The 23,536-nt window shown below is 44.5% G+C and overlaps 3 protein-coding genes across 4 annotated transcripts; 2 read left to right on the top strand and 1 right to left on the bottom strand.

Moving 5' to 3' along the window:
- Positions 1 to 11,212: 11,212 nt before the first annotated feature.
- LOC131942662 (hepatitis A virus cellular receptor 1-like) lies at positions 11,213 to 12,079 on the top strand (the record flags this gene model as incomplete). The annotated part of the gene is made up of 1 exon (XM_059302562.1): positions 11,213 to 12,079. A coding segment is annotated over exon 1 (750 nt), but the record flags the coding sequence as incomplete, so codon positions are not given.
- Positions 12,080 to 12,542: 463 nt separating this feature from the next.
- Positions 12,543 to 16,872, top strand: LOC131942659 (uncharacterized). The gene is made up of 5 exons (XM_059302559.1): positions 12,543 to 12,683; positions 13,384 to 13,582; positions 14,350 to 14,483; positions 15,245 to 15,464; positions 16,724 to 16,872. The coding sequence occupies exons 2-5, from the start codon at positions 13,386 to 13,388 to the stop codon at positions 16,854 to 16,856; spliced, it is 684 nt and encodes a 227-aa protein (XP_059158542.1). The 5' UTR covers positions 12,543 to 12,683; positions 13,384 to 13,385; the 3' UTR covers positions 16,857 to 16,872.
- A 2,898-nt stretch (positions 16,873 to 19,770) lies between these two features.
- On the bottom strand, positions 19,771 to 21,140 carry LOC131942682 (uncharacterized). Of its 2 annotated transcripts, none has more exons than XR_009386803.1 (2): positions 20,609 to 21,140; positions 19,771 to 20,013 (listed from the first exon to the last, which is right to left on the bottom strand). XR_009386803.1 is itself a non-coding variant. In XM_059302587.1 (2 exons), exons 1-2 carry the CDS (start codon positions 21,108 to 21,110, stop codon positions 19,805 to 19,807), a joined length of 681 nt encoding a protein of 226 aa, XP_059158570.1. In that variant the 5' UTR covers positions 21,111 to 21,140; the 3' UTR covers positions 19,771 to 19,804. The 2 variants fall into 2 exon arrangements, 1 of the variants encoding a protein (XP_059158570.1); XM_059302587.1 differs by having other exon boundaries at positions 20,639 to 21,140.
- Between the last annotated feature and the right edge of the window lie 2,396 nt (positions 21,141 to 23,536).

The following is a 23,536-nucleotide window of genomic DNA, read 5'->3' as shown; positions in this document are numbered from 1 at the left end:
CTGTAGTTCCGCCCCTGGTGTGATACGAGGGGAAGGGGGGGGGAGACCATGTCGGAAACCCACGGGCCTAGCGGCTGGTAACATGGGTGAGAGAGATGCTCGCGTGTGTGTGTGGGTGTGTGTGTGTGTGTGTGTGTGCGTGCGTGTGCGCGTGCGTGAGTGCGTGCGTGTTTGCGTGTGTGTTTGCGTGCGTGTGTGTTGTTGTTGTGTGTGTATGTGTGTGTGTGTACGTGTGTGTGGCTTATTTTATGTTTCAAATACTTGTTTTAAAATGTTGTTGCGAATGTTCTGGTTAATAGAACATATTCATGCCCCAGGCTTGAGGCTAATCAGCCTCGATTTGGGAGCTGGTCACGTGATCGGTTACGTACCTGTTGCGTAGCGCGATACAAAATGGCGGCGGATGCCCGCGGGATGTATGTTGTTATTGTTGGAGGTTTAGTCACGATTAACGTTAGCGTCTGCTTCATCGTTAGACTCGTGTTTTGTCGAGTTGTCTGTGTTTGGCTAGGGGGGGGGGGGGTGAGTGCAGGAGGGTTAAGACGGTAATGGTGTGTATAGGGGGGTGTATGATGGTTACGTTAGTGACCATGTGTGTATATGGTGTGTAGTCATTGATGTTGTTATTGTTGGAGGTTTAGTCACGATTAACGTTATCATCTGCTTCATCGTTAGACTCTAGTTTTGTCGAGTTGTCTGTGTTTGGCTAGGGGGGGGGGGTGTAGGATTGTTACGTTAGTGATCGTGTGTATATGTGTATGGTGGTTAAGTCATTGATGTTGTTTTGGTGCGGGGTCAGAACATGTATGTTATGGTTGTCCACGAATGTGATTGGTAACCGCTATAGTACTTTGGGCGAGGTGTGGTAATGTAGAGGTGTGGTAGAGTGGCGGTGTGGTAGGGTGGGGGTGGTAAGGTGGAGTTGTGGTAGGATAGGGGGTGGTAAGGTGGAGTTGTGGTAGGATAGGGGGTGGTAAGGTGGAGGTGTGGTAGGATAGGGGGTGGTAAGGTGGAGGTGTGGTAGGGTAGGGGGTGGTAAGGTGGAGGTGTGGTAGGATAGGGGGTGGTAAGGTGGAGGTGTGGTAGGGTAGGGGGTGGTAAGGTGGAGGTGTGGTAGGGTAGGGGGTGGTAAGGTGGAGGTGTGGTAGGGTAGGGGGTGGTAAGGTGGAGGTGTGGTAGGGTAGGGGGTGGTAAGGTGGAGTTGTGGTAGGATAGGGGGTGGTAAGGTGGAGGTGTGGAGGTGTGGTAGGGTAGGGGGTGGTAAGGTGGAGGTGTGGAGGTGTGGTAGGGTAGGGGGTGGTAAGGTGGAGGTGTGGAGGTGTGGTAGGGTAGGGGGTGGTAAGGTGGAGGTGTGGAGGTGTGGTAGGGTGGGGGTGGTAAGGTGGAGGTGTGGTAGGGTAGGGGGTGGTAAGGTGGAGGTGTGGTAGGGTAGGGGGTGGTAAGGTGGAGGTGTGGTAGGGTAGGGGGTGGTAAGGTGGAGGTGTGGAGGTGTGGTAGGATAGGGGGTGGTAAGGTGGAGGTGTGGTAGGGTAGGGGGTGGTAAGGTGGAGGTGTGGTAGGGTAGGGGGTGGTAAGGTGGAGGTGTGGTAGGGTAGGGGGTGGTAAGGTGGAGTTGTGGTAGGATAGGGGGTGGTAAGGTGGAGGTGTGGTAGGGTAGGGGGTGGTAAGGTGGAGGTGTGGTAGGATAGGGGGTGGTAAGGTGGAGGTGTGGTAGGATAGGGGGTGGTAAGGTGGAGGTGTGGTAGGGTAGGGGGTGGTAAGGTGGAGGTGTGGTAGGGTAGGGGGTGGTAAGGTGGAGGTGTGGTAGGGTAGGGGGTGGTAAGGTGGAGTTGTGGTAGGATAGGGGGTGGTAAGGTGGAGGTGTGGTAGGGTGGGGGTGGTAAGGTGGAGGTGTGGTAGGGTAGGGGGTGGTAAGGTGGAGGTGTGGTAGGGTAGGGGGTGGTAAGGTGGAGGTGTGGTAGGGTAGGGGGTGGTAAGGTGGAGGTGTGGTAGGGTAGGGGGTGGTAAGGTGGAGTTGTGGTAGGATAGGGGGTGGTAAGGTGGAGGTGTGGAGGTGTGGTAGGGTAGGGGGTGGTAAGGTGGAGGTGTGGAGGTGTGGTAGGGTAGGGGGTGGTAAGGTGGAGGTGTGGAGGTGTGGTAGGGTAGGGGGTGGTAAGGTGGAGGTGTGGTAGGGTAGGGGGTGGTAAGGTGGAGGTGTGGTAGGGTAGGGGGTGGTAAGGTGGAGGTGTGTTAGGATAGGGGGTGGTAAGGTGGAGGTGTGGAGGTGTGTTAGGATAGGGGGTGGTAAGGTGGAGGTGTGTTAGGATAGGGGGTGGTAAGGTGGAGGTGTGGAGGTGTGGTAGGGTAGGGGGTGGTAAGGTGGAGGTGTGTTAGGATAGGGGGTGGTAAGGTGGAGGTGTGGAGGTGTGTTAGGATAGGGGGTGGTAAGGTGGAGGTGTGGAGGTGTGGTAGGGTAGGGAGTGGTAAGGTGGAGGTGTGGAGGTGTGGTAGGGTAGGGGGTGGTAAGGTGGAGGTGTGGAGGTGTGGTAGGGTAGGGGGTGGTAAGGTGGAGGTGTGGAGGTGTGGTAGGGTAGGGGGGGGTAAGGTGGAGGTGTGGAGGTGTGGTAGGGTAGGGGGTGGTAAGGTGGAGGTGTGGAGGTGTGGTAGGGTAGGGGGTGGTAAGGTGGAGGTGTGGAGGTGTGGTAGGGTAGGGGGTGGTAAGGTGGAGGTGTGGAGGTGTGGTAGGGTAGGGGGTGGTAAGGTGGAGGTGTGGAGGTGTGGTAGGATAGGGGGTGGTAAGGTGGAGGTGTGGAGGTGTGGTAGGGTAGGGGGTGGTAAGGTGGAGGTGTGGTAGGATAGGGGGTGGTAAGGTGGAGGTGTGGTAGGATAGGGGGTGGTAAGGTGGAGGTGTGGTAGGGTAGGGGGTGGTAAGGTGGAGGTGTGGTAGGATAGGGGGTGGTAAGGTGGAGGTGTGGTAGGGTAGGGGGTGGTAAGGTGGAGTTGTGGAGGTGTGGTAGGGTAGGGGGTGGTAAGGTGGAGGTGTGGAGGTGTGGTAGGGTAGGGGGTGGTAAGGTGGAGTTGTGGTAGGATAGGGGGTGGTACGGTGGAGGTGTGGAGGTGTGGTAGGGTAGGGGGTGGTAAGGTGGAGGTGTGGAGGTGTGGTAGGGTAGGGGGTGGTAAGGTGGAGGTGTGGAGGTGTGGTAGGGTAGGGGGTGGTAAGGTGGAGGTGTGGAGGTGTGGTAGGGTAGGGGGTGGTAAGGTGGAGGTGTGGTAGGATAGGGGGTGGTAAGGTGGAGGTGTGGAGGTGTGGTAGGGTATGGGGTGGTAAGGTGGAGGTGTGGTAGGGTAGGGGGTGGTAAGGTGGAGGTGTGGTAGGATAGGGGGTGGTAAGGTGGAGGTGTGGAGGTGTGGTAGGGTAGGGGGTGGTAAGGTGGAGGTGTGGTAGGATAGGGGGTGGTAAGGTGGAGGTGTGGAGGTGTGGTAGGGTAGGGGGGTGGTAAGGTGGAGGTGTGGTAGGGTAGGGGGTGGTAAGGTGGAGGTGTGGTAGGGTAGGGGGTGGTAAGGTGGAGGTGTGTTAGGATAGGGGGTGGTAAGGTGGAGGTGTGTTAGGATAGGGGGTGGTAAGGTGGAGGTGTGGAGGTGTGGTAGGGTAGGGGGTGGTAAGGTGGAGGTGTGTTAGGATAGGGGGTGGTAAGGTGGAGGTGTGTTAGGATAGGGGGTGGTAAGGTGGAGGTGTGGAGGTGTGGTAGGGTAGGGGGTGGTAAGGTGGAGGTGTGTTAGGATAGGGGGTGGTAAGGTGGAGGTGTGGAGGTGTGTTAGGATAGGGGGTGGTAAGGTGGAGGTGTGGAGGTGTGGTAGGGTAGGGAGTGGTAAGGTGGAGGTGTGGAGGTGTGGTAGGGTAGGGGGTGGTAAGGTGGAGTTGTGGTAGGATAGGGGGTGGTAAGGTGGAGGTGTGGAGGTGTGGAGGTGTGGTAGGGTAGGGGGTGGTAAGGTGGAGGTGTGGAGGTGTGGTAGGGTAGGGGGGGGGGTAAGGTGGAGGTGTGGAGGTGTGGTAGGGTAGGGGGTGGTAAGGTGGAGGTGTGGAGGTGTGGTAGGGTAGGGGGTGGTAAGGTGGAGGTGTGGAGGTGTGGTAGGGTGGGGGTGGTAAGGTGGAGGTGTGGAGGTGTGGTAGGGTAAGGGGTGGTAAGGTGGAGGTGTGGAGTTGTGGTAGGATAGGGGTGGTAAGGTGGAGGTGTGGAGGTGTGGTAGGGTAAGGGGTGGTAAGGTGGAGGTGTGGTAGGGTAGGGGGTGGTAAGGTGGAGGTGTGTTAGGATAGGGGGTGGTAAGGTGGAGGTGTGGATGTGTGGTAGGGTAAGGGGTGGTAAGGTGGAGGTGTGGAGGTGTGGTAGGGTGGGGGTGGTAAGAGTGGAGGTGTGGTACGGTGGGGGGTGGTACGGTGGAGGTGTGGAGGTGTGGTAGGGTAGGGGTGGTAAGGTGGAGGTGTGGTAGGGTGGACGTATTGTAATGTGGACGTGTCTTAAGATAGAGATGTTGTAAGGCGGGGGTATAGATCTAGTTGTTGAGAAGGGAGTTTGTGAGTTAGCCATAATAATAAAGCGTCTTATGATAATAAATATATATAAGAATATATTTTTACAATACTAAACAATATTTTATCTTAACAATATTTTATCTAAAACTCAACACTAGTTCTCAAACCCTTTCATAATACCAATATTCTATTCCATGTTCATATTGCATTTAATAAACGGAAGTAAACAAATCATGTTGTGCTTTTCAAAGAGATTTGGGTTAGAGATTTCGACACAAATTGCTGACAAAAAAAGTAAAGATTACTTTCGTACCTGGGGGTATAAAGGACAGATGAAGTAGAGGTGACCAGTTTCTCTAAAGAGATTATATGGCCAGCATTATAACCTGTTGCTTTAACTTTCTACAACAGAAGTCTTGTACTCAACAGATATGGATTGACTTACCTCTAAAACCTTAAATAAATCATATAGAAAATAATTAATTGATAAAATATTCCAAATACACGACAATACCATATATTACATATATATAATATATTATATATGCAACAGCAATTGTTTAAATGTTAAAATTCCCAATTAGTTAGTTGTAGGAAAACGTACATCTATTTGCTTTTAAGATTAAGAACTAATAGAAGAAAAGCATCGCTTTGTCTAGATTTATTATGTTTAACATTTTAAAATCTATCAAACTGATTTAAATCCCATAGAACTAACTAGGATCATGGTAAGACATGGGACACTCATATCTAAAGCAGACTCAGGGGTCACACCTTAAACCAGATTAAACAAGACACGAAACATATAAAACTGTATCTGATAGAAATAATGCATTGGACCCAGAAAATTAAATATATTCTAGCTAAGACATGGAACCCACTAAACTTATTCTACTGGGGCTAAGACATGGGCAAAACCTAAATCTACTGCAGTCAAGACTTGGGACTCACAAAACTAGACCAGACAGAGGCTAGAAACAGAACCCACACCATTAAATCCAACTGATCTTTGTCAAAAACACATAAAACACCAGCCTGCCTCGTTGAAATGTTTAACACTATGTTGTCGACTAAGTGGGAGGGGTAACTTATACACGTGTGTTGTATAAGTGATTAAACGATCACCCAACATAATGCTACACATGTGTCAGTCATACTGTCACCACACCCCACCCCAATATCGGCCACACTATCACCACACCCCACCCCAATATCGGCCACACTATCACCCCACCACAATATCGGCCACACAATCACCACACCCCAATATCGGCCACACTATCACCACACCCCACCCCAATATCGACCACACTATCACCACACCCCACCCCAATATCGGCCACACTATCACCCCACCACAATATCGGCCACACAATCACCACACCCCAATATCGACCACACTATCACCACACCCCACCCCAATATCGGCCACACTATCACCACACCCCACCCCAATATCGGCCACACTATCACCACACCCCACCCCAATATCGACCACACTATCACCACACCCCACCCCAATATCGGCCACACTATCACCACACCCCACCCCAATATCGGCCACAATATCACCACACCCCACCCCAATATTGGTCACACTATCACCCCACCCCACCCCAATATCGGCCACACTATCACCACACCCCACCCCAATATCGACCACACTATCACCACACCCCACCACAATATCGGCCACACAATCACCACACCCCAATATCGGCCACACTATCACCACACCCCACCCCAATATCGGCCACACTATCACCACACCCCACCCCAATATCGGCCACACTATCACCACACCCCACCCCAATATCGGCCACACTATCACCCCACCCCAATATCGGCCCACACTATCACCACACAACACCCCAATATCGGCCACACTATCACCACACCCCACCCCAATATCGGCCACACTATCACCACACCCCACCCCAATATCGGCCACACTATCACCACACCCCACCCCAATATCGGCCACACTATCACCCCACCCCACCCCAATATCAGCTACACTATCACCACACCCCCAATAACGGCCACACCATCACCCCAACCCCAAAATCGGCCACACTATCACCACGACCCCATACCGACCACACGATCACCACACCCTACCCCAATATCGGCCACACTATCACCACACCCCACCCCAATATCGGTCACACTATCACCCCACCCCAATATCGGTCACACTATCACCACACCCTACCCTATACACTTCTACTTTCATCCGTCAAACTTAAACATCGTGTCCCATCCGGTCTACATCGACTCGACGGTTACCGTCGTCCCTTTGACGAGAGGGTGGGACCGGTTGAATGACATTCCTATCCCTGATGTCGGCAGATTGTGGGATAAATGTTGGCAGATATTGGGATTAAGCCAAACCGTTTTCTGGATTAGGGCTCGCCGATCTCATTAGCATACTAGACCTGGAGGCGATGATAATTCGCAAATTTAATTAGATCTGCGCTTAGTACTGTAAAACGTTCTTTGACGCGCACACAATATGGTCATATATATATATATATATATATATATATATATATATATATATATATATATATATATATATATATATATATATATATATATATGCATATATATATATGCATATATATATGCATATATATATATATATGGGTGGGTGGGTGTGAATTTCAAGATCAATGGTCTCAAGGACTATACATCTGACTAAAATATCTCACGGCAAAGTAAATCAAATATTTACTACATTTTTAAAAATGTTACAGATTTGCCACATTTCATTTAACATTTATGTTTAAAAATTGATTTATCTTCGTTTTGTAATTACTAATATAACAGATACAGGTGATATAAGTATTTGATATAACTAACATTTCACCTTAAACTGAACTTGAGTATATGTGTGACAAAGAAACATTCCGAAGCCAGCTGTTTACGTAATGTCACAAAAGAAATATACAGATCATTAACTAGAGTACATTTTTTCTAAATTAATATATTAACCCATTTCTAAACCGACCTCTTTACTTACTTATTCATCCACAAACCTTGCAATAACATTCAGCTTTTAGAACTTTTAGAAGGTTTACATTAAATCACAATTATCATTCAGTATATTATCATATGATCGAAACGTTTATTTTAGAACTTGTGTTTTTTTACTAGCGCGATGTGACAGTAAACTACCTGTGTCTGTTCCCTTGTCGCTAGACTTGCCTCGGCCGTAAAAATGGTTGTTTCCCTTTACATATAATTTCGCGATATTTTTTTTTATGATTTGAATAATGGTTTTGCGAAAGATTTATAATCTGTAAAATGGTTTTTAAATTATTAAAAAGCCGAGCACGAGATTTAAAAAAAATGATTTTCGGATATCTTTCTGTCAATTTCTGGTGGAGTTTTTAAGTGAAGTTGATTTTTTTATTGGATACTCAGCTAATCCACATGTGGATACACTAAATCCTACAGCACTGCCAGTATCCACGAAGACTGGATACAAGAAACATCCTATATTTATCATTGATGTGCGAGTATGCAGAAGTTTTCAGTTAAGGAAGATTCGGGTGTCTGTTGGTGACATTACAATAAGAACAAGAATTCATTTCAGTTTTGTTGCTTATTTTCGTTATTATTAGTACTACAGCTATTCTACAATTGTTACGTATTATCAGCACGATAGTTTTCAATGTTGTAAAATTCGGCTTATCATATCTAAAGATCTACATCTTTAAGTAAAAATGTGTTTTACTTGAGAAGCAGCACTGGCATTTTGTTTTGATCATCAAAATCTTCAAAAACACATCTTAAGGTTCTTATACCTAACAATAGATTTAAATCCAACTATTATACGTAAGATTTGAAGGCTAAAGTGTGTGTAAATTGCGAACTATAGACAAACTACCAAGGTTTGAACTTTAGTTTGACGTGTGGTTAAAGTGCGAACAATGGGCGAACTATCAAATTTTGAAGTTGTGATTTGACGTGTGGGTAAAGTGCAAACCATGGACAAACTATCAAATTTTGAAGTTGTGTTTTGACGTGTGGGTAAAGTGCGAACCATGGACAAACTGCCTAGGCTCGAGGTGGTTGGAGATGAAGTGCTTCGCCGTTATGACGTCATAGACCGTACCCAGACGCCGACCTTTGAACTCCCCGAGAAGGAAGATGGCTACATGAATTTTAATTTGGACGAGAAGCCAAAATGGCTGCAGACAATGGAGGATAATCAGAATAATATTGGATTCACTTATCTGAAGGTACAGAAGGTTTTGTTTTAGTTGTACATGTGGGTATTTGTATTGTCTAGTGGGATGTAGAGTTTGGCTTGATATTTTTACTGTCAATTATTGCTTGTTTTTGAGATTTTGTGTTGTTGTTTTAGTAAGTAATCAAGGGTGGGTTTTTGTGCTGGATGTCTATATGATAGGCTATTTGTATTGTTTGTTTAATTTTAGGTAGAATCGGGCTTTTGTTTCTGTTGTCCAGTGGTAATAAGTGATTGTTTCTGTTGTCTAGTGGTGATGAGTGAGAATGGACTTTGGGTGATTGGTCAGGCGTATGCTGAGATAAGCTTTTGTTTTCGTTATTTAGGCGAAAATGTATAGTCCTGCTTACTTATAGGCATACGTGTTTATGAGTTTTATAAAACGTTTCTACTTGAACCTCATGTATTTATCAATTTGTACGTTATTCCATGTTGCATGTTAGTATATAGTCCTACATATGTAGTTGGATGTACGTTGCTGTATAGTGTTCGTATGTATATAGTCAGTGTATAATATAGTCAAATAGATTTAATTAGATGTACGTTGCTGTATTGTGTACCTATGTATATAGTCCTACTTGCCAGATGCTATTGGGTTTGAGTGCTCACGATGGTGTATACCTGCTTGTCTTGAACAAGACACTATAAATTTACCATTACAATAAACAGTGTACTGTCCTCCACCCACGTTCACACACACACATGTTATAGAACTTGATTAAAAAACAGGAAAAGTGGGTTTTTTATTTTAGTTAAAGAAGTAAATTAATGTAAAGATCAGAAGGATAAAAAAGTTTATATATGTAGGCCTATGCTTTGTCTTGGAATAAATTTGGCGTTTTGTAGTTTCTGACGAAGACCTTAGGTCTATACTGGAAGACATAATAAAACACAACTTTTCATAAGTACAATGTTCATGTTTTAATGACGTCTTATGATCTCCATGACAACAGAACCCACTCTACGACGAAGTATGGCCTTACCCTCACCCACCTACCGGCCCATTCCTGCTGGGAGACTTTCAGGTCAACTCTGCTGCCTCTGCCTCCACGGAGCAGATGGACGAGAAGGGGCGGCGCAGACGACGGTGGATCACGTGTCTGCTAGTCACGCTGTGCATTCTGATTCTGTTTTTCATCGCCGGTATCATTGCCATCGCCTTCCTGGCTGCGTTAAAGAAACCTGGTGAGTAGTGCTCTAAGTCCCGAGTTCGAACCCTTGGAGAACTGAGGTTCGATAGCTGGGGACAGCCACTTTGCTAGGAGAGACAGCTCCGAAATCAAACAACCTTTTCCTTGTAGTTTGTTCTTGGTTGGACAAAGACTATGGAAGCAAGTCCAAAAAGAAAAGCAGGTTGAAATCGGAGTCAACGGCCTATATAGTACGTAACATGTTGACACGTAATACTTCCTTGTGTTGGAACTATTCCCTCCCAACAACAGTGTGAGGGTGGGTTGGTTAAGATGATACCACGTGACCGGTCAGCTCCTGTATTTTCATTTGTCAGTCTAACCAACTAGCTATAGTCTGTTTCTACCATACTATCTTGAACTAACGTCATCACAAACAGTTAAGAACGAAGAAAAGGGATAAAAAGTGCAAAATACCTTAGGAGAAATATCCTCTAGATGTCAATCTATACAATATATTTCACAGCAAAATAACTTAAGCATTCAGAACATGAAAGAAACCATACCACTTGTCAATTACCTGCCTATGCAGCTAGTACTATGCACCGAAAAAATAACCCCCACCTACCCCCGTCCCTCTTGACAATATTCCGGTTAACACATTTGCCGGAAGTTTTAATTGTTGTGTCTTTTTTTTCTGTTTCAGACGTTCAAACCAGTGCCTTAGTTCAACTTTCAGGCAACACAAATGGCGGAGATAATCTCACGGCGGGCGTGACCACAACGGTTAATCCTGGCTCGGCGAACGCGTCAGAGACTGTAGTGACGTCATCAATCACGACAACGCCGACGCCACCATCTGATGAATCGACCCAGGGTTCGGGTACCAGCTCAGCATTCGTAACGTCAACTACACTGCCGATATCGACGACAACAACTGTACTCACTACGACGACAACAACGCCAACGAGCTCAACGACGACGCCTACCACGACGACTGCAATGCCAGTTACTACAACAACAACAACGCCCTCTACAACAACAACAACGCCAAGCACAACGACAACTACGCCGACTACAACAACATCAACACCAACTACAATAACTACACCTACCACCACAACAACCCCGACAACAACGACAACAACGCCGACTACAACATCAACAACAACTGCCTCTACGACCATAGAAACACCCACTACCACAACAACACCCATCACCACCACAACAACACCCACAACAACAACAACGCCAACAACCACAACAACACAAACTACTACCACCACAACGCCAACAACAACTACTACTATAATTCCCTCTACAACAACAACTACATCAACTACAACGACAACAACACCGACGACCACAACTACCACGCCAACTACAACTACTACAACGCCAACAACAACGACAACTACGCCTACTACCACGATGACAACACCGACGACCACAACTACAACGCCAACTACAACTACTACAATACCAACTACAACTACTACAACGCCATCTACAACTACAACAACACCAACTACAACGACGACTACGCCTACTACCACGACAACAACACCAACGACCACAACAACCACGCCAACTACAACTACTACAACACCAACTACAACGACAACTAGGCCCACTACCACGACAATAACACCGACGACCACAACTACCACGCCAACTACAACTACTACAACACCAACTACAACGACGACTACGCCCACTACCACGACAACAACACCAACACCAACAACTACTACTACAACGCCAACTACAACTACTACAATCCCAACTACAACTACTTCAACACCAACTACAACTACTACAACCCCAACTACAACTACTACAACCCCAACTACAACTACGACAACGCCAACTACAACGACAACAACACCAACTACAACTACGACAACGCCAACCACAACGACAACAACACCAACTACAACTACTATTACTACAACGCCAACTACAACTACTACAATCCCAACTACAACTACTACAACCCCAACTACAACTACCACAACGCCAACTACAACGACAACAACACCAACTACAACTACGACAACGCCAACTACAACGACAACAACACCAACTACAACTACTACAACGCCAACTACAACTACTACAACGCCAACTACAACTACCACAACCCAAACTACAACTACTACAACACCAACTACAACTACTACAACCCCAACTACAACTACTACAACACCAACTACAACTACTACAACCCCAACTACAACTACTACAACCCCAACTACAACTACTACAGCCCCAACTACAACTACTACAACAACAACTACAACTACTACAACACCAACTACAACTACTACAACGCCAACTACAACGACGACAACGCCAACTACAACGACGACAACGCCAACTACAACTACCACAACGCCAACTACAACTACTACAACGCCAACTACAACTACCACAACCCCAACTACAACTACTACAACGCCAACTACAACGACGACAACGCCTACAACTACGACAACAACACCGACGACCACAACAACAATACCTACTACGACCACCACTACACCTACTACTACAACGACACACACGACTACAACAACAACACCAACTACCACAACAACAACACCTACAACTACAACAACAACACCTACCTCAACAACCACAACTCCCACAACGACGACAACAAAGACCACCACAACACCAACGCCCACTACGACTACCACAGCCACCACAACTACACTTCGAACAACGACAACATCTTTAACGACAACTACCACTCGACTTACAACATCGACGCCATCCCCTTGTAAGTAATTATTTTATCAGTTTAATTATTTTTACCAGTTTTAATATTTTAACCAGTTTAATTATTTTAACCAGTTTAATTATTTTAATCAGTTTAATTATTTTACCCGTTTTCCTACTAAACCAATTTACCTCTATATCCCCTTGTCTATACCACACCAGCAACGCCCTTGCCATAAACATCAGCAACGCCCAATACAATATGTACTATTACATTAACAACAAATCAACACACATCATAAACACATTTAGAAATATACTCTCAATCTGTTTAACATATTATCTCCTTTAATATGCACATATAATGATAGTAACTCGATATAATATTTAACAAAATATTAAAATTGAGATCCTAAAACAATATTTTATTTAACGAAATATCAAGATTACGATAGTTACACAAAATTGTATTTAACGAAATTTCCAGGATTGTAAAACACGTTATTATTTCTAACAAATTCTTCACAGTACGATAATAAAAACACGATATTATAATTCTCACCAATTGTGTATCAATGACGATTGTAAAAACACGACATTCTATCTAATGAATTGTCTAGCAATGACGATTGTAGAAACACGACATTACAATTCTATCTAAAAAAAACTGTCTTTTGTAAAAACACGATATTATAATTCTATCTAAAAAACTGTCTATTGTAAAAACACGATATTACAATTCTATCTAACGAATCTTCTAGCTATGACGATGGTCATCTCGACGTTTCCGGCATACGGCACCGCCCAGATCACGTGCACGCTGATCGCAGGCTCCTACCAGATTCTGGCCATGTTCCGTGCTGACGTCACGTCCTCCACCGGCTTCTCCCCCCTGGTGGCCTTCACCCCCACTGCGCCCCCCAACTTGAGCGTGGATGGAGCTTTGTACGCAGCGAATCAGTGAGCTTAAGTTTGGATCATCTGTAGTTTATCTTATCTCGCTTACACACTAACATCATCATTGCCCTCTTAACTCACCCATGCCCTCTTACATCATACATGCCCTCTTACGACATGTGCCCTCACCTATGCCCTTTAACTCACATATGCCCTATTACCTCACCCATGCCCTCTTACCTCATCCGTTCCCTCTTACCTCACCCATGCCCTCACCTATGCCCTTTAACTCACATATGCCCTCTTTCCTCCCCGTGCCCTCTTACCTCAAATATTCCCTCTTACCTCACATATGCCCTCTTACCTCATCCATGCCTTCTTACCTCACCCATGCCCTCACCATGCCCCTTACCCCACAATGCCCTTTTACCTCACCATGCCCCTTACCCCACAATGCCCTTTTACCTCACCATGCCCCTTACCCCACCATGCCCTTTTACCTCACCATGCCCTCTTACCTCACCATGCCGTCTTACCTCACCTATGCCCTATAACCTCACCATGCCCTTACCTCACCCATTCCCTTTTACCTCACCCTTTACCTCACCCATGCCTTCCTACCTCACCCATGCCCTCATCCATGCCCTCTTACCTCACCATACCCTCTTACCTCACCCATGCCCTCTTACCTCACCCATGCCCTTACCTCACATATGCCCTCACCCATGCCCTTTACTTCACCTATGCCCTCTTACCTCACCCATGCCCTCTTATCTCACCCTTTACCTCACCTATGCCCTATAACCTCACCTATGCCCTTACCTCACCAGATCCACCGTGGGCTTCACTCACTCCTTCACCCTCCAGTTCAAGCGTGTGAGTTGTGTTGACGAGTCGACCTACAGGTGCCGAGCTCTCGTCCCCAACGCTGTGCTCTCTGCCGAGGGTGTGGCTAAAATATTCCGTGAGTTACCTCCCCCAGATTCCCTCCGGACAATTATTTGTTGTCGTGGTCCAATGTGTTGTTGTTGTGGATGTTAGGTTAGTCTTGCGATATGTGCCAGAGTTATGTTAAGTAAGTCTTGCGATATGTGCCAGATTTTTGTTGGGTAAGTCTTGCGACATGTGCCAGAGTTTTGTTGGGTAAGTCTTGCGATATGCGCCATAGTTTTGTTGGGTAAGTCTTGCGATATGTGCCACAGTTTTGTTTGGGTAAGTCTTGGAACATGTGCCATAGTTTTGTTAAGTTAGTCTTGCTATATGTGCCATAGTTTTGTTGGGTAAGTCTTGCAACATGTGCCATAGTTTTGTTGGGTAAGTTGCGACATGTGCCAGAGTTTTGTTTAGTAAGTCTTGCGATATGTGCCATAGTTTTGTTGGGTAAGTCTTGCGATATGTGTCAGAGTTTTGTTGGGTCAGTCTTGCGATATGTGTCAGAGTTTTGTTGGGTCAGTCTTGCGATTTGTGCCATAGTTTTGTTGTTTAAATCGTGGTCCTAGATGTTGTTGTGGATTTTGCGTATGTTTTGCTATATGTGCCATGTGCCACAGTTTAGTTGGGTAAGTCTTGCGACATGTGCCATGGTTTTGTTGTTTGAGGTTTGCGATATGTGCTTGAGGTTTCATGTATCCGACTTTTGTTGTGTTTTTGTTGTGGGCCTAGTTGTCCTAGCACTGTCATAACCTCCGTCCTCCGACCCCCTAACCTTTGACCTCACTGCTCCAGTCCGACGGGAAGACCAAGAGACCCGGGTCATCGTCCCGTCCCCCATCAGCGCCAACCAGGTGGTGACCATCTTCTGCACGTCCATCGAGTTCCGGAACTTCACGGTCGTTTGGCAGCTCCGGCGTGCCCTTGACCCTAACTTCGCCAACTTCGTGTCCATCGCCTTCCCAGAGCAGAATCTTTTTGCTGAGGACTTGGCGGGATCAACGAAAGACATTGGGTAAGTTGCGACATGTGCCAGAGATTTGTTGGGTAAGTTCTGCTACATGTCCCAGAATCTTTTTGCTGAGGACTTGGCCGGCTCAACGAAAGACATTGGGTAAGTTGCGACATGTGCTAGAGATTTTTTGGGTAAGTTCTGCGACATGTGCCAGAGTTTTGTTGGGTAAGTCTTGCGACATGTGACAGAGATTTGTTGGGTAAGTCTTGCGACATGTGCCAGAGATTTGTTGGGTAAGTCTTGCGACATGTGCCAGATTTTTGTTGGATAAGTCTTAAGACAAAGGCTAAAGTTTTGTTTATAAGTTATTGAGACATGTGCCTAAACTATGTTGGGTAAAATCTGGGACATGTGCTTGAAATTTGTTGCGTAAGTCTTGCGACATGTGCCAGAGTTTTGTTGGGTAAGTTCTGCAACATGTGCCAGAGTTTTGTGGGTAGGTCTTACGACATGTGCCAGAGTTTTGTTGGGTAAGTTCTGCAACATGTGTCAGAGTTTTGTTGGGTAAGTCTTGCGACATGTGACAGAGATTTGTTAGGTAAGTTCTGCAACATATGTAGCAGAGTTTTGTTAGGTACGCCTACGACATGTGACGGAGTTACATTAAGTTTAGAACCATGTATAACCTATCTAGCTTATCCAGAAATATGGGGTAAGTTCTGCGACATGTACCCGGGTTTGCAAACATGTATAACGCAGGCTGTGTTAACCACGCAATGTCGATGTATGCCCAGGACGTTATAACAGATGGACTCTATTTAGTCTGCCCAATATGTCATTTGTGAGACGGAGTGGTCTAGCGGTAGAGAGCTGGACTGCCAACCCGTAAATCTCGAGTTCGAATCCGGGTTCAAGTCAATAGACCGTCCCTGAGTCCAACCAACTCTGATGGGTACCTAGTGCTGACCACACTATCTCTTCATATGCCGAGGTCACAGAAACAAGTGAACTCTACTTCAAGTGCCCTATAGACCGTCGGGTTTGAAAAGGGAACTTTACTTACTTTTTTATGTCTTTTGCACGAACGAGGAAAGATAAAGATCATGATATTCTATGGTCTGTAACTGGTAAAAAAAAAGCTATCGATTCCTATACGATTTTGTACCTATTTATATCAATTGTATTATTTATTATACTAGCTTCATTTTTAAAATAAACTTTATGATGTCAGTTTTGAAAAATTTAATATCCTTAAACTAGCAAAAGTGTAATCTATTTTTATCCTCCATCCCCCGCCCCCCCCCCCCCCTCCCGCACAGCCCTTGTGTATACCGCAGCAACAACGTGGTGGTACGGACCTTCAACTTGCAGTCTAATGGCGACGAACTCCGATGTCTTTCCGGGTCAACTGGGGGCGTGTCTGACTCCACCCAGCTTGTGGTCGTTCCTTGATTGGTCAAGAGATGTGTCATTCACTCATTCACTAGTTCATCATGGCGATTTATCATTATTATGCAAGTTTATCATTCTGTGTATTGGTATTATCAAAATACCACTTAATGTCACTAAAATAGTTGTAAGTTGTTAGGAGTTTGGTCAGACATTAGGGTTAGAGCTATGGTAGGACTTGAGTTATTATTTGCGTTAGGGGGTTAGGATTAGGATTGGAGCTATGGTAGGACGTGTTAGGGATTGAGTTAGGGGTAGGGATAGGGTTCAGAGGCGTAGCTAGGGGGGAGACATATGTCCCGGGGCGCCGACCGTAGGAGGCGCCAAAATGGGTTGGAAAAACAAATTGAAAGTTTGAGGGGGGTGTGAAAATCAAAAGTTTGGGAGGTGCAAATCGAAAGTTTGAGGGAGGGGTGCACATCAAAAGTTTGGGGGGGGGGGGGCAAATCGAAAGTCTGAGGGGACGGGTGCAAATCGAAAGTTTGTCCCCGGGCGCCGGGAAGGGTCGCTACGCCTCTGATAGGGTTAGAGCTATGGTTTAGGCAGAAGATTCTATTACTGTGTCATTATCAAACCTTATATGATTATGTCAATACGTCACGAGTATGCAAATGTGTCACATTTTTATTTGTAGTGACTTTTGTCAGAATATAATTCTGCAAATTATCACATCCTAATTGATCATGTCGATTTCCAGATCATAATTATCCAAATTGGAATAATCTTTCTTGGTCATGGTAATTTATATACATTAGTAATATGTCTTCATAATTTTATTGATCATGCTATTTTGTCATACATTAATATATAAAATATGAAAATTCCATAACTTAATTAATCATACTAGTTTTTTATAACTTTGTCATAACTGAATTAATCATATTAATTAGCCTTCATTAACCGGTGAATTAAGTCGTTAATGACGTTTTGAAATTAGAATTTTTTTTCTGCAATTCGTCAGTTCCATTCTTATTAAAAATGGAAGCCAGAACAAATGAGGAAATAATATCACCAAACCCGGATTTGGATCAATTTCCATGATGAAATCACAATATACTTATAGCGACAAGGCAGTTAATTTTGATAGACATTGAAGAACTACATTATTGCCAGTGTGCACTTCACATCAATGGTATTCTTGCAAAGTATCAACTTTTTCAAGAACGATTTTGTAAGATTTCGTACATTTGGATTCCATACTTGCAAAGGTGATCTAATATATCACATGCTCTCCAGTTCCTATAACAGATCTAACTGAAGATAAACGACTTCCAGAGAATTCTAATCGACTTACAAAATGGGAAAATGACATTTTTTGTTTATATTTGTTATGATATGAATTCATTTATTATATTGGATTAAAAAATTCCCAATTATTTAACTTGAACATTTGAACTCTGAAGAGCTATGCGCCTTGCTATACCACTGTTATATATATATATATATATATATATATATATATATATATATATATATATATATATATATATATATATATATATATATATATATATATATATATATATTGATATTGATATTGATATACCACTATTATATCATATTTTAGTTTTTTAATTATTCAACTTGGAGTTGCGAATTTAGATATGACCTTCTCGACGACTTTAATTTAGAAATGTTTCTCTCGGTATCGATACAGTTTGTTTAGAGAATGAATTCAATCACTGCATCCCCCTACGTGTCTGTTATCAACAGCGTCAATATTTATTGACAAAGTGTGTAATAATAACTAATAAAGTAGGGGGGTGAGGTGGGACCGCCCATTCGACACCAATGGTGATTGACGTCTTCTGGACAGTTCCCTAAAGCTGAAGATAATTATAATCCGCCTGATCCACGTTGATCACAGATTAATAAATGACTCAATATTCGGCGAATTTTTTATAAAAGGTAACGCCATTTGTATGAGCAGAAATATGAACGGATACTAACTGTGACTTTGATGGTGACTCCGGTGGTGATTTTGGTGGTGACTGATGGTGACTTCAAAGGCGACTTTGATGGTGACTGATGGTGACTGATGATGACTTTGATTATATTGTGCAGCGATTCAAAGGTTTCCATTCGAAACACAAAACCCAGGAGGCTTCTCACCAGAAACCCATTACAAACGTGCATTCATCTTTCTTTATACTGGCTCCACCTGGTTCAAGGATGGCATTAAGCCAAGAGGCTCACAACATTTTGGCCTCCTGCAAAGACTAGCACTCCATGACTTTCTAGCATGTTTTAACCAAACGTTGGTCAAAACCAAATTTTTGTCACAAACAACCATTAAAAAAGATAATAAATTGTTCAATTATTAAAATAAACGTCATTTATTTCTTTTTCTAAAAAACAATTTTGTTTTATAATGTTTATAATAATAAATGTTATTAAGAATAAGATGGTTGGTTTTGTTGTGTTATAATAATAAATGTCATAAAGAATAAGATGGTTGGTTCTGTTGTATATGGATTATGTTGATTGATGTCCATTGGATGAAAATTAATCCTTTAAAAAAACGTTGTTTCATCACAGCAATAATTTAGTAGCAAACCCACAAGGTTTTGGTATATTTTTTTGTAAAGAAGTTTACCCACACCACAACACTATAGTGAATCTTCAGGTCTGTCGTGTTAGACATAATGTGAATGATGTAGTCTATTATGTGACAGACGATTAATGGTGTACCATTTTACAGACGAATGATGAAGTTTACTGTGTGAAAGGCAAATGCTGAAGTGTACCATTTTACAGAAGAATGATGAAGTGTCCCATTAGGTTAATGATGAAGTGTACCATCAGACTAATGATGTAGTGTGTCATCGGACAATTGATGAAATGTACCATCTGACGAATGATGTAGTATTCAATCAGACAAATGATGTAGGGAATAACGTGACAGACACATGATAAAGTGTACCAACAGACTAACGATGTAGTATAGCAAGCTATAGAGCCCTGTAATGACTTGTACAATGTGGAGATGTGGAGTACGAACTGGTCAAGTACTGCGGCACGATGCCATGGTGCTGGACGCCGCCGGTCCGACACCGACCACAGATGGAGTACTGGACATCCTGATGACGTGTTCGGGTCTGACTGGCGCCTCGTATGTCTGGAATCACGGTACGGCCGGTGATGCTAATGCTTTGATGACCTACGCCGGAAGTAAAACTTTCTTTTCATTTTTTGTCACGTCAATTTCGAAAGATTTAAATGCGTACATTTTACTTTTAAGTTAATTAATAAATTTATAAACATTAAAATTTGTAAATAAGTAATATTAAATTCATCTTTAAAGTCAGTTTTAGACTATGTATATCAAATCTAATTTTACTAAAATTCACTTTTTAATCACAAAATTTTGTAATTGTTTACTACACGTACGCCAGTTACACTAAAAAAATTGCTGAAAAATTCTAAAACTAAATTAGGAAACAAAATCAAAAAACAAAAACAAAAAAAAGAAATTGAGAAATGTGCTAAAAACGAGGATAAAATTAATAGTCTAAAATAAAGTAAAGGCAAGTCAAAATGTGTCATTTAGAACAAACATAAAAATTACGTAAGATTGAACAATTCTTCTTCTTCTGCGTTCTTAAGAACAATTCTAAAACAAGCAATCCAAACTAAACTACGATATACTAAAAGTCTAAAATATTTAATTAATAAAAAAAAAATCTCAAACGCCAACAGAAGAATCCAAAACTCGAATCAAGCAAGTAATTAAAACGTTAAAAAATTTAACCAACCTAATCAATGTCTTCACCTACTCAACATACCAGGGGAAGCTACTCTCGTGGGCAGCAGGGGGTGGTACGCCACCAAACACGTCCGGTTACTGCTCGACCTCTCAAGCAACCCATCCCCACACCCCAGAGGTTCAAGGCGCCTTACGGGTCCCGGGGGGTACTCTCGTCTGTCTAGTTTAGCGTACACGCTAGGAATCTGCAAGTTACATTTAGAAATCCCCCTCGATGGTAGAGAGTTTAAGTACTCCAAAAACTCTTCACTCACAAAATTGTTCATATCGCTGGAAAATGTGATGTTTTTTCGATTCAGGTCAATCTGACTTAAGGAGTAATTATCGTAGAGGTTGGTTTGTGATACCTCTGTGGAGATGGTGCCTTGGGGGGTTGGTGCGCGGTGGTGGTGGTGGTGTTGGTCTGGGGGGTCTGTGTTGCAAGTTTCGTCACGTGATGAGTAGATTGAAACGTTCTGGCCGGAACGTTGGCTGGTCTGTGAGCAAGACATGTAGGAGGTCGTAGTCTCGGGCTGTGTGGGGTTGGGGTGTGTGGGGTCGGGGTGTGTGGGGTCGGGGTGTTTGGGGTCGGGCTGTGTGGGGTCGGGGTGGTTCAGGTGATGGTCTGGGTGTGGGGGTGGGAGCGAGAGTTCGTGTGGGTTTTGTGACGTAGCCTGCATTTTGTCATCTGATGCTATAGGTTGCTCATTGATTACGTCAGAGTTTAAGGTAAGTTCCTCGGTATAACCTATGCCCAATGGAGGTTCCTTTTCTTCTGTGTGTTGTTCGTTTACGAAAAATGTCGTTGAGCGTTGAGTAGATTCGATATCGGAGATATGTATCTCACTTTTTTGTCTGTAGTGAGTTTCGTCCGTCAAAAGCTGCTGGTCTTGTTTATGATCCAACCCTGAACCAGACAACCCTGACCTTGACAACCCTGAACCTGGTAACCCTGACCTTGGTACCTCTGACCTCGTTAGCTCCGGCACCTGCGACCCAGCCAGGCCATCAAGTTCTAGAGTGCTGCCTGTCAACTCATTACGTTCCTTCATGACGTCTACTTCAGCTATCAACTCCACCGATGCCTCATCATCTTCTGTGGGCACGCCGACCTCCCTTAGCGTATCTACAGCTACGCATCCATCCTTAAGCAGGACGTCTGTTTCCGCCAAGGTCACCATGCTGGCTCCACCCTCCACCACCGTGACGTCAACTTCCGCAAACGTCTCCGCATCTTCACCACCCGCGTCAGTCGTTACGTCAGCTTCCGTCAATGTGTCGGCAGTTACGCCGTCGTCTAGCACCGTACTGACGTCATCCACCAACCTCCTGCTAGACAAACTACCACAACCACACCTCACCACTGAGCTGCGTACGCCTTGGCTCCTTACACTGTTGGCGTCACAACTATCCAACAAACTTGACACACGCTCCACGCTACCGTGAGTGGAGCCAACAGCATCACGCATAGCTTCAGCCTCGCTTGCTCCTTTATTCTCAGCATGGTCAAAAGACTTCTCCGACACGGAATCTTTCATTTCTACACTGTGAAAACGACGAAGAGTTTTTCCGTTGATCAGTGTAGAGTTCTGACGTTGAGGTAAAGATTTTGAACTCTCCGAAGTCTGGATTTGTTTTTTGTTTGTATTGACGTGTCCTTGTCTGACCAACCCGCATGGGGGGTGAAGTGAAGCAGACACCAATCCGGGTGTGGTGTGAAGTGAAGAATTCACCAACAAGGATGGGGGATGAAGTGAAGAGTTCACCAACACGGACGGGGGATGAAGTGAAGAGTTCACCAACACAGATGGGGAATGAACTGAAGAGTTCACCAACGAATGTCGACGTTGATTTGACATCACCTCACCTGTGTTATTTACGCATGCGCTGAATTCATTCGAGGAACTAATCAAACGACTGCTCGAAGTTTTGGAACAGATGTGAGGTAGATGATGAGACATGACGTTTTTTTCAAGACATGTTTGGTGTCTTGGGCTTGTTAAATCAGACACGAGACACGACGACACGATGGTGCTGGTAGGTTCCTGGGTTCGCAGACTTCGGCTGCTCCGTGAGAGACACAGGCTATGGGATGCTAGATACGGGGTAGCACTTTTGTTATCTGCATTACACGATAGCCTCTGATGATCATTTATATCATTACACAAAGGGTTTTGATGATCATTAATTTCATTACGCAAAGGGATTTCATGATCATTAATTTCATTATGGGATGGGATTAGAGGATCGTTAATTTCAATATGCGATGGCTTTCGATAATCATTAGCTTCATTAAGCGGCAGGTTTTGATGATCATTCGTTTCAATATGCAATGGGGTTCGATACGTATTAATTTCTTCATGTGAGTGGTTTTGATAATCACCAGTTACATTAAGCGATGGAATGTGATTGTCGTTTTCTTTGCAATTCGACGTGCTCCAGTAGTCGTTGTCATAGTCGTCTAGTGGGAGATGTGGGATTCGGATCACGTGATTGGCTGGGCTAGTCACGTGACGGGTTCTCGACGTCGAGTCGCCATCGTCCATCATCGACTCATCCTGGCTGCAGGAGTCATTGCATGACGCCTCACTCTCGGCCTGCAGCTCGTATTGTGAGAGAGAAACGTCGCACGGTTTCTCAAACCGCGAGTCTGACGCTGAGATACTGTCGATTGTTTGGTCTCCTGGTGCGATATTTACGTCGGGTTTCAGCTTTGTTTCTGTAGAAATCTGGCTGGGGGTTGGTGAGACGGCAGTGGATGCTGTTGACAACGTTTCTGTACAGTGCTGGACGCTGGAGTCGGCATACGACAAAGTGTTATACAAGGTTGATCCGTCTGTCTGGCAGATAACTGAGTCATCCATCTGTCTAGCACTCAAAGACTCGAACTGAAACTCATCAGTTTCAGATTTCGTGTTTATAATTGTTACTGGCTTAG

Source organism: Physella acuta, unplaced genomic scaffold, assembly GCF_028476545.2.
Source record: "Physella acuta isolate Inbredline_101_S28 unplaced genomic scaffold, ASM2847654v3 ptg000418l, whole genome shotgun sequence".
In the NCBI taxonomy this organism is placed as follows: domain Eukaryota; kingdom Metazoa; phylum Mollusca; class Gastropoda; family Physidae; genus Physella; species Physella acuta.
This window is presented reverse-complemented; position numbering and strand designations above follow the sequence as displayed.

Excerpts from the sequence above, each read along its gene's own strand:
- LOC131942659 (XM_059302559.1), top strand. The coding sequence starts at position 13,386 with ATGACGATGGTCATCTCGACGTTTCCGGCATACGGCACCGCCCAGATC. Across the intron at positions 14,484-15,244 it reads GGGTGTGGCTAAAATATTCC|TCCGACGGGAAGACCAAGAG; the intron begins GTGAGTTACCTC and ends TCACTGCTCCAG. Across the intron at positions 15,465-16,723 it reads GGATCAACGAAAGACATTGG|CCCTTGTGTATACCGCAGCA; the intron begins GTAAGTTGCGAC and ends CCTCCCGCACAG.
- LOC131942682 (XM_059302587.1), bottom strand. The coding sequence starts at position 21,110 with ATGTCTTGCTCACAGACCAGCCAACGTTCCGGCCAGAACGTTTCAATC. Across the intron at positions 20,014-20,638 it reads CACGAGAGTAGCTTCCCCTG|GTCATCAAAGCATTAGCATC; the intron begins GTATGTTGAGTA and ends CTTCCGGCGTAG.